The sequence below is a fragment of the Pteropus vampyrus genome, unplaced genomic scaffold, assembly GCF_000151845.1.
Source record: "Pteropus vampyrus isolate Shadow unplaced genomic scaffold, Pvam_2.0 Scaffold192, whole genome shotgun sequence".
In the NCBI taxonomy this organism is placed as follows: Eukaryota; Metazoa; Chordata; class Mammalia; order Chiroptera; family Pteropodidae; genus Pteropus; species Pteropus vampyrus.
In genome coordinates, this window is record NW_011888973.1 from 510257 (window position 1) to 521788 (window position 11532).

The window sequence follows — 11532 nt, forward strand, 5'->3', positions numbered from 1 at the left end:
CTAATGCTAATTAAAGTCAGATCATATTTTTCGAGTTTTTGCACCGTCTCTAAAGTCGTCTTTGACACACGAGTTATTTATCTGGGTGGCCTACGTAAGACTCCCCCGAGGGAGCGCTAAGATCTCCTCGTTCACTTTTCTACTTCGTTATAGTTCGAGTGCCTTCCACCGGAGCTCAGAAACAAGGCTGATCCAAATTGGTATTCATGAAATGAAGTGCCCTGTTCAATTCCTGTAATTGAATTAGAAGCTGACTCTCTGGATTATTTCTCTATCTAGTGGATGGAAAAAGGGTATTTGTTAAGTGTTTTTAAAAATCAAATGTCATGGTTTATGCCAGTGCTGAAAAGAGAATTGAGAATCCACCATCGGCAAAAGAATAGTCCTAAAAAAAAAAAAAAAATTTTCCCAGCGTCCTCATCTCTGCAAATGGTGTAGAACCAGCTACCATGTGGGCATCAAGAGCATAGTCATGGCTAACCTTGCAGACTCCCTGCAATTCTACTATTTTGGACCCCTCCCACATCTCATCTCATCTTCCAGCGCTCAGCCTGCCTCCCCCTCCCAGCCCCTCTCCCCACTGCCACTGTCCCGTCCCTGGGCTGCCAGCTCTGTGTTCCATTCCCGCTGTGCTTTGTCCTTAATTAGGAGTCAATTAATTCCTGAGAAAGAATCAGCTGATTACAAAACCTAGAAGTCTCACCTTCAGTCATATCTGCATTTAAATGAGGCTTTTACATACCAAACTCAGGCGTGTACAACGAAGAAAGGTACTTTCGCCAAACACTCAGAGGGTTCCTCGGGGCCTAAGGTCAGAGGGCCACCCTCCTCCCTGTGAGTCCCAGCACCGCTCTGTCTGCATTCTCCGTCCCCTGATTTAGAAAAAGCATGAGACAGTAGCTCCACCAGTGTGGGCTTGTCACCTGCTAATGCAGGCTTTTCCTTAGGAGACTAAGATGTTCGAAGTTGGAACTTTATATATGTGTACCCCTTGTTAACCTCGCAAAACGTAAAGATAATTGTTGGTCATCATTTTATAAGCACTCATAGATCACTGAAGAGGCTTTTATTATACACGCCATATTCGACGTTAAGACAGGGCAAACCAAAAAGTAGGTACATTTTCCTCAGTAATGTATTTGACCTTGTGCTTCAGGGATCACCCATTTATTAAATTAGCAGTTGAAGAAATGTGCTACTTCCTTTTCTCCAATAACGTAGAACATCTATATTCACCGTGCTGAGTAAAAATTCTCAGCGTGGCAGAACGTATCTTATTCTACATATTGTAAATTTAATCTCTGTACATTACTAGGTGTTTCAGATCATTTTGAAATGAATTAAATACGTTGTTTTCTCTTAATCCCAAATTCAAAATGGCAAATGATAAATTACAGAATTTTAATTTGTCATGATGGCATTATTAGTTATCAATATCAAATACTGATTCAACATATTATTTCTAAGATAAAGATATTTTATAATTTATTCCAAGAAACCTATGTGCAGAATATGTTCCTAAAATAAACTAAAATATTCATTTTCCACATTCGAATATAATTTAGGCAAGATATAAATGGAACTTATCTGACAACATGTTATGAATTGTCAAAAATCTTCATCCAAAATAAAACAGACCCATATAAAATATTAACAATAGCCTGTGCCTGAAATAAAATTTAAAAGAGATAATTATAAGGGAAGTCGGCCTACCTAATTATACTTATTTTAATAACAAAAGCACATGTAAAGTTTCATTATAATTATATATCCAAGGTGATATGCTATGTAGCCCTTCGACTGCTTTGAAAAATTAATAGGCACTAGAAATCAAATTCTCTTTTCTAATAAAAAAGAGTAATCATTTTATTCGATTCGTTTACAACCTTTTCCTTTGAATGTGAAGTAGGCAAAGATTAGCTTGTCACCCCGGTTTCTATCTAATGTAGTTGTGGGTGGAAAGAATGAGATGATGAACTTAGCCAGTCAGCCTCGCGAGCCCCCAGAAGAGGTCTGACCTGACCCAGGGCAGGGAGGGTTCAGCTCCCTTGAGCTTCAACTTGACTCCTGGGCCACGTCTGGCCTTTGAATCCACACATACACAAAAGGGAGATTCTGAGACATACATTGGACTTATAATTTATGACTGAAAATATATTTTAAGCCTAAAGTGGACAGGGTACAATTCCAACCTTCGGGAAGATTATATTTTCAAAGACAGACCATTCACGTGACTGGTTTATATTAGAATTAACTGGAGAGAAAAAAAAAATCAAGCGGGATAAGAGTCTAAACCACGTGACTGACAATTTCAGGAGCCTCCACATTAGCATTTAGAATTTGACAGCTTCCTTTTCTGACAATATGCTGTTTGCTTAGATGTGTTAATGCAACCGGGGGTGTGTGGGGGTGGGGTGGGTACAGATGGAAAGCACCTGTGTGAACTATACAAATCCTGTGAAAACTATTTTTTAACATGGTTTTGACACAGCATTCCCTTTAAGATACATACATTTATTGGCACATATTCAATCCCTTCAATTAAAAAAATATATATATATATAAGCAAGTTCTGTGTACATCCATATAAACCCAAAACTTAAGCTCACAGGCACTTAATGTGCTAGGCACTAGGGTAGATATCTCTATATGAATTTGCTTCAGAGCAATTTCTAGATTCTCTGGAAATTCGTGGTTTAGTGTTGCATTTGCATTAAATCTTCAGCCTTATACAAAACGATCACCTGCCCGGGATAGGAAAAAAACAGCCAGGTGGTATTTTCAGGATAATAAAGAGGTTCAAATGAAAGAGGTATAGAAAAAACAGAAAAGACCCTGAAAAGACCACACCCAGAAGCCCCAGGGAAGATAATTAAATAACTGGATTTCAGTGTGTAGGATCAAGTAATGAAAGAGGAATAAATAAGCGATAATCGTGCTTTTTCCTCAGAGGCTGACACAGGCTAGATTGGGAAGCCTTGGGGACATTGGGGCCAGGATGGGAACAGGGAGAACTGTAACCTGCTCTAACTCTGGAACAAGTAAATATCTACTGACAAGTCCCTTAATAAGTCCTGAGTCCAAGGACAAAAGAATCACTGTCCAAATTGCCTTTCCCTTGGATGACTTCAGGGAACCAGACTAAAACAAGAAATACGCCTCTTCAGTGGCACGATTCTTAAATGACTTCAGGGTTACAATTCATGAATTAAGTACTCACCAGCAAAATCTGTGGGCTTTTTCAGCAATGGAAAGATCTTATTTACAGTTTTAAGTACTTGGATGCACAGGTTCAAAACGTATGAAATGTAAACACTTGTGTGTGTATCTTTTTAAAAATCCTGTGAATTTCGTATCTTCATGCCTCATGCTCCATCACACTGAACGGTATCTCTCCCCTCCTGCTCCGCATCCGATCTGAAATCAAGACTTTTCATCCTCTAAATAACTCCCGATTCCATCACCTCTGAACTGGGCTCCTGCCAAAAACACCTTAAAAAGCGGGCCTCAACCTTTTCGCCACCAGGGACCGGTGCTCCTATGAGAATCCAACGCCTGATGATCTGAGGCGGAGCTGAGGCGGTGATGCCAGCGCTGGGGAGCAGCTGCAGATACAGATGCAGCTTCACTCGCCCACCGCTCACCTCCTGCTGTGCGGCCCGGTTCCCAACAGGCCACGGACTTCCACCTGTCCACCGCCCAGGAGTTGGCAACCCCTGACCTAACGAATCCGGCAGCATTTATACCTGCTTTATTTCCCTCTAATCTGTTCTTGTGATTTCACCAGTGTGATCTTTAAAAAAGTGTAAATCCATTTTAAATCCATGCCATATCCCTGTTTAAAACTCTTTAAATGTGTATTAGTGTTCTAGGATTAAAGCAAAACTTGACAAGGTCCTCAGTCCACAAAGCGGTTCTCATACATGGCTGCAGGTTAAAATCACCTGAAAGCTTAAGCGGCAGCAGCAGCAGAAACCCTGATGCCTGGGCCCCGCCCTCAGATTCTGCTCTAATCAGTCCAGGGTGGGGCTGGACAGCCAGATTGCTTTAAGTCCCACCGGGGTGGAGAACCATGCTCTAGAACCGCATCATCTGACACGGTGGCCACTTACCGCGTGGCCATCGGACACCTGAAATGCTATCTGCATCCGGCCGTGCCCTGACTATAACGTATACACCGGATTTTAAAGACAGTATGAAAAACAGAGTAGAATATCTCACTAGTTTTTAAGATTGATTACATGTTGAAATGATTTTTGGGGGTGGTAAATAAAACAGTATGAAAACTAATTTCACGTCCTTTCACTTGTCCACGTGGCTAACAAAAACTGAAATTATCTGCGTGGCTCGTGTTCTGTTTCTGTTGGACACGCTGCTGTAGAGCTTACCCTCGCCCAGCCCCATCCTTCTGCTTTTCCCCATTTTCTCTTAGTTTCTGATATTCATTTTGCTCCTTCCCACCACCCGGTCTTAGTACGTTCTCTGCCCAGGCTGTATTTTTTCCCTTCTTTTTTTCTAGTTAACTCCAATTTATTCTTCAGGTCTCATCTGAAGACGTAATGGGCCACGTGCCCCGCTCATGTCCCAAGAGAGGAATCAAGGCAAAAGTCTCGAACTGAAGGATGTAGCTAACTGACTTCGCTGAATCATACTTTGTCCCATGTAATCTCGAATAACAGAATTCAACTTTTGGAATAACAGAAAATAAAATTTTCGCTATTCTTTATTAATCCTGATGCAGCGAAAAACAATCTTTTACATCAGAGGTCAGTCAACTTTTCCAGTAAAGAGCCAGATATAAATATTTTAGATTTCGAGGGCCGCATCGTCTCTGTTGCAAGTATTCGCCTGTCATAACGCCAGGAAAGAAATCATAGACAATGTGCGAATGAGCATGGCTGTGTTCCAAGTTCACTTCACTGTGAAAGAGGTGGCAGGCTGGATTCGGCTTGTGGACTGTTATTGGCCAACTCCTAATTTAGATGAAGAAAAGTAAACAGCTCTAAAAAATCAACCATGGGCTGGCTCATCAAAAGGAAATTATGCAAACAAACAAACAAACAAACAAAATCCCCAGCTGAAATTTTATTGCAATACTTTAATTTGTAGAGGCTGATATTTTTTCTTATAATTAAATGTCGCTTTGCTGTTTACGTGGTTGCATACGTGTCACCTGATGACTTCTTACAAGAACCCTGCGAGGTAGCTCTTACTGTTTTCCAAATTGAGGTCAGCCAAATGGAATTATTCTCTTAAGGCCATACAGGTATAAAAAGCAAAGCCAGAAGCCAAAGCTTTCTAACCTCAAGCTTAGCGTGTGTGCTCACACGTGTCTATTTCCCTACTGGAAATCACTGATAGAAGCTTTAAAATTGTAATTATATTTCCGAGTTACATAAAATCATAATACTTTTTAAATAAGACACAAGAAACATTTATAATATATTTTCTAAAACATGAAATTGAATTCTATTTAATCAGAAATAAAGTCAGTTAGTCAGTTATAATAGGTCATTAATTTCACGTATGTTCTTTTCAGAGGATTCGATTCAGCGATGATAAGTAAATGTTGGTGTTAAAATAACAGGTAATGAGAAGTCAGAATGTTCAGTCATGTCTGACGTTCCTTTTACCAAAATGTATTAGTAAAAATAGATTAAAAATGAAAACGTTGTTTTGACCAGTAAAATACCATCTCCTTGAAAAAAGGCTTTTGATATTTTAAAAATGTGTATCAATATAATCTCCCACTTGTCATCATTTTATAATTGTTGTTTTCAATAGTACAAATTCTTATTAAACATTTCTAATTCTGTTGGTGATGACTTAGCATCAGCGTGGCTGGGCTCAGAAATGGTTCCAATTGACTGAAATCAGATGTCCTTGGCCTCTACGTTGGCGGAAAACCCAGGGATCTCTTTTAGTATTGGGACTATACCAAGAGTTGGAAGAACAAAAATAGGCCCTAAGGCATGAAATTCTCCATGCAGCTTCCCATTTTATTATTAGAAATAGAATCAGAAAATAGGTGACCTTCTTTAAGGCCACATGGTGTGAAGAGGTAAAGCAAAGACAGAATCAATGCCTGGACCCTCTATTATAGTCATCTTGTCATGGTGACACCTTGGTCCCCAATCATAGGAACGCGCATTTCTCAACACAAAATCATTGTAAACCAAGCAGGCTTTATTTTACCGTGGCGCTATTTTCCCTGACCCGTATGCTACATCACTGTATACTTATTATCAGTAAAAACCTTTAATATGGAAAATACTGCACCAAAACGTCTTTGATCTAAAATAACACTTGTTTGTTCCACGTAATTTGTCAACTGTACATTGATATTTCTTTTTCTCCCCCACATGTTTATATGTACTTTTTCAAAGATACTTCAGGTTCCTTGAAAGGACAACCTATCTTAAGGCAGAGCAGGCCTTGCTATAGAACAGATGCTAGTCCTTCCACAGGTAAAAAGGATGAATTCAGAAAGAGAATATTTATTAAAAATATTGCCATATTTTTGCATATTAACTATAAATAATATCTTTAGCTAACATAAGTTATTTGCTCAAATATTCCATGATAAAAACAGCCATGTACAAAGAAAAAATTTAGGCTAATCTTTCTAGAGTTATTTTTCTAATAAACTCTATCAAATATCAAACATGGTGACTTGAATCTAAATATATGTCTTTCAATAAAAAAACATGAGATGGATTTTTCAGTTGCCCTTTGACATTTAAAGACATTTAAATGCTAGGAAAGCATTATAATCTGCAGGAGTATCATGCCTCTGGAAACACATGAGCGTTCAAATACGAAATGCTAAATACGAAATACAAAATACGAAATACGATGGGCTTAAGCTGGGCCACAGTTTTGTGAAATTGCTATTATTTCATTGGAAAATGCGGGAAATGAAACAGAAGGTGGATGGGCACTCACACCCATACCAGCCCTTCCATGCTGCTCTATGAAAGGCCTTTTATGGCTCGAAGTTAAACTTAACACTAAGTATAATCCAAATGTTTGACACCTCATTGTACTCATATGACAGTATGCAAATATAAACAAAGTTACCACAAATTGGTGAACAATTAATGAGATTCATCGCAGAGATAGTTCATCACCGAATGCTATTTTCCTGCCAACTGACACATGATGCATTTAATTCTAAATGACACCACCTGCTCCCACCTCTAAGTGAAATGAAGAAGCTGCCAAAAGGCATGCTGGGAATTAGCATGCAGGCTTCCTTTTAATCAGGCTTTTCTTCCCAACACCCAAGGCCAAAACCATTACGTAGTGAAAAATAACACTGCCTTGTAAGTCGATAGTTGAATCTGGAATGCTCATCAGATAAAAGAAACTTAGGCTACGTAGCATAATATTCCACCACGATAGTACCCTTTCCTTGCTGTGAAGTTGCCTTCCTACTCTAAAGCAGCGACGAGAAAAAAATGTGTGAGAAAACACAATATTATTTGACACGACAAATCAATAAGGACTTATGAGAGGCAAGTCAAGTGGATGTTCGCATTTGTCATAGTCACCGTGGTAATGGTACCTTACAGGGTCTTTACGTGAAGTTAATGCTTCGTTGGCATTAATTCGTGGTGTCCCAATACCCCCTCCCCTACCCTTCCACCCCCCTCATTCCTCACCGCCCCCTTCTCTCCTCCCCCGCCCCATGAAGCAACAACGTGTGCTCATGCACACCTTCCTAACAGGTGAGATGAGTTAGAGGATGGACAGGTATTTTTCTAAGAATCTTGCAATAAGTTTAGAGCTTTCCTCTCTGGACCTTCTCACTCTCCTCTGCCGAGTGACCGAGCCGCTGTTCTGAGTGAGCTTTGGAGGCTGGGGAAGGGCATACGCACTTGCTTTATACCAGTTTCTTACCGAGGGAGTCTGTCAACTGAAGATTCACGTCCGGAAGTTGACAGGTTGCTAGGAATGGACTTAGTACCAGGCGGTATGAGAGCCACCACAGTGTTTTCCCTTTAGGTCCCACTTTCACCCCCAGAAGTCCCTCATTGGAAGAGGATGTCCAAATCACACTTGGATTACTTATATTTGTAAAATGATCTTGAAAGGTGCTAAGCCAAAACCCCCCAAAATTCATATAGGAATATGCACTCTTCCATTCATTCTGCGATCGGCTGTTTACCGGAAACATTTTTCGGAAGACCCCATGCACGGCAGGTTCTAGGTGCCAGGAAGAGCTCAGTGAACAAGATGGGGAGAATCTCGCCCTCACAGAGACGGCCTTCTGATGGGGAGACAGCAAACGAACAAATTTCTAACGGCGGCTGCCACGAAGACGAGAAGGCGGGTTCGGAGAAGTGGGCAGTAGTTGGAGCACGTTTCTCCGAGGCTGGGATGTTGGAACAGGCACCTGGACGAGGTAAGGAAGAGAACCAAGCAAACAGCGATCGCGCTGCCGGCTCCAGGACTTGGCTCCTGCACGTGTCTCCTCTCCATCGCTAGTCACTCCATTTTCTACCCTTTTCCTCACTAGCATACGCGTTCTAACACCTTCCATCAAATAAATATAAATACAGTTTATTTTATTTCTGACCTGACGTACGTCTCTAAAAACCATCCCATGCATCCATTTCTCTTTACAGTCAAAGTCCTCAAAATAGCTGTCTATACCGTCTTCTCTTCCTCCGGTTTGTTCGTGAACCGCCTCAGTCCTTACACCTTCCGCCTTCCCTAGCGACACTGGTTCTGCCTCGCCCAGGCTGTGACCTTAAACAGACAGGTGGCCTCCACATGCATCTGCAGAACGGATCCTCTCCGGATCCGATACTCAACTGCTCTCTGTCACCTCCACTTAATTGCCTAATATCACAGATAAGATGCCGCAAATCTACTTGTTAATTATGCACCCCACGCACACCTGCTACTCCCACAGTCTCCCCGACGGGGCAGACTCTGTCTTCCCTGGGTGGCTGCCACAGCATCTTCTCTCCCACATGCACTTCCTGCAACGTGACCGGACACACCTTCCCTTGAGTGGCAATGTGTCTGTCTGTGCCTTCTCCCTGTACTCTGGGTGTACCTTTGGGACTGCCCTGTCCATTAGACTATGGAGGAAGTGGCGTTATGTGATTTCAAAGACTAGATGGGGAAAATTCCATGCGATTCCACTTGGCTCTCTTGGGGTACTCACTCTTGGAACTTAGTGGCTCTGCTGTGTGGAAGCCTAGACTGGCCCACACAGAGGGGCTACTTAGAGAGGCCACAGGTAAGTGTTCTAGCTAATGACAAAGCTGAGGCCCTAACCAAAAGCTAGCATCAACTGCTAGCATGTCAGTGAAGACACTGCAGGTCATTCCAGCTCCCCACAAGTGAGTCGACTCAAGGCTTTGAATCTTTCCAACTGAGGATCCAGATATCGTGGAACAGACAAGGGCTCCCTGCTGGACCCACCAAACCTGTGAGTAAAATGATACCGATATCGTGTGCCTCTAAGTTTAATGTGACAATAGTAACTGAAATGGATTTACCGGCTGCTCAGGCCCAAACCCTTGGAGTAGCCTTCAAGTTCTTCCTTTCCCTCATACGCACCTTCGATCTATCAGTAAACCCTGGGGAATCTAGCTCTGCCCCTGAAATGCACCCAGGACCCCTGACGTACATCACACTCTCTCGTCTGGACCACAGCAGGAGCCTCCTGACTAGTCTTGCCTCTACTTCCCCTCTCACAGAAGAATACATTTCTAAAACTGAAGTAAGATCGTGTCACTTCAATGAGTAAACCCTCTGGTGGTTTTCTTTGTGATGTGGCTCTAAAAGCTATGTCCTTGTGGGCCCCCCACCCTGCTGGCCTTATTCTCCGGCCACTCTCTCTGCCTTGCTTGTCACAATCAGGTACCTGGCCTCCTCTCTCTTCCCTAAAAGCACCTGCCACATGCCCCTCAGGGCCTTGCTGTTCCCTCTGCCTGAGATCGGCTTCCCCTAAACACCCATGTGGTCGCTCACTCATTTCCCTCGTGTCTCTGCTCAGGAGTCACCTTGCTGGAGAGGCCTTTGCCAAACAGTTCACATAAAATAGCACATTTACCTATAACCAGCATTCTCTATTCTTACCGACTGACCGTCACCTGAATTATCACACATTTGGGTTTTTGCTTATTGTCTGTCTCTCTCCTACAGGATGAAAGCTTCCCGAGGACAAAATCTTTGTCTTATTGAAAACCGTCATCACCAGGAGAGAAGAGGCCCTAGTGACGGCAGGAACACGATAAACACCGCTTGTCGTTAAAGGCCATTTCCAGCAGAGGAAAGACCAAACGCAAAGGCCCTGGACCAGAAGTAGATGGACTTGTGGTCCCGTGACCAGGACAGGGTGCATATGGGGTAGACTGATTCGGATCAGGAAGTCAAAGGCCTGATCATGCAGGTCCTTAGAGGCTAAGGCAAAGACCGACAGGAAGAAATTGAAGGCCAGTCATGTGAGCTGATTGGCATTTAAAAAATGTAATTCTGTATGTCTGTGGAAAATGGACCGTACGAAGAGCAGGGCGAGAACCGTTAGGCAGACTAGTCCAGCGGCCTCTGCAGTCAGTCGGACAGGCGGGACATGGTGGCGCTTGAACTGTGACAGCAATGGCGGAGGGTTCCCATGGTAGTCAGATACAGGATATATTTGGAAAGCAGAGCTGAACGGGCTTGATAGTCTATGTACAAGATAATGAGAGCAATCGAGAATGACTCCTAGATTTTTGGCCCTAGCAAATGGGTAAACAGTGGCACTATTGTAATAGTATTACTTTTAACAAGGGCTCGATTTTCATCTGATGAATTCACAGCTGGCAAGCCAGTTCCAACGTAATGTTCAATTGTACAATGGTTCAGATAAGTGGAAGCTCTAAGCACCATGGGCCAATCCTTTGATTCTCAAAGAACCCTGGGCACAATACCTAAACTCGAATAAAAATATGTCAAGACATTAAGAGTGGTAACCTGTGTGTGGCACGCCTGTGTCTATGCCACCCACGTGAGATCCCCGATGCCTGCACACACAGATGGCCTGCTAGACACCCTGAAGACTGACAGAGCTGGTATCCGTCAGGCAAGCCACCAAGAAAATTCCAGACACAGACTTCTGCCCACAGAGACTTAACTCTTCAGAACATTCACGGCGGTGGTGGGGGAGAAATCACACTAAAACCCCAATATGAAACCACTCACAGAAAGAATTAAGTACTTACATGTCTTTCTCCCAAGATGTACATTAAAGGAAACAAATTTATAGGACAGCTGCTCACCAACACTAAAAAGAAATGTCAAATATCGAAACATCTTAAGAAGTCCAGCTCTGCAGGGAGCACCCATCAGAGTGGGCTGCTTGACGCGGTGCTGTGTGAGCAGACGGGGCCAGCTCGCCCGCAGCCCTCCCCTCCCACGGGCCGTGACCATTAACAAACTCGCCATTCAGTTTCCTTAAAACATGTTGACGGTGAGTTTTCTTCTCTCCTCCAGAAACAGTCCTATCTTTAGTGATAATGATTCTGATTGTGC

General features: G+C 42.7%; 1 protein-coding gene across 1 annotated transcript in view; it reads right to left on the bottom strand.

Moving 5' to 3' along the window:
- Nucleotides 1-4833: 4833 nt before the first annotated feature.
- Nucleotides 4834-11532, bottom strand: part of IMMP2L (inner mitochondrial membrane peptidase subunit 2) — a 690748-nt gene continuing 684049 nt past the window's right edge. The window contains exon 7 of the mRNA XM_023537465.1: nt 4834-4973. Coding sequence (XP_023393233.1) covers nt 4917-4973 — 57 coding nt within the window. The 3' untranslated portion in view covers nt 4834-4916. The remainder of the gene's footprint in view (nt 4974-11532) is intronic.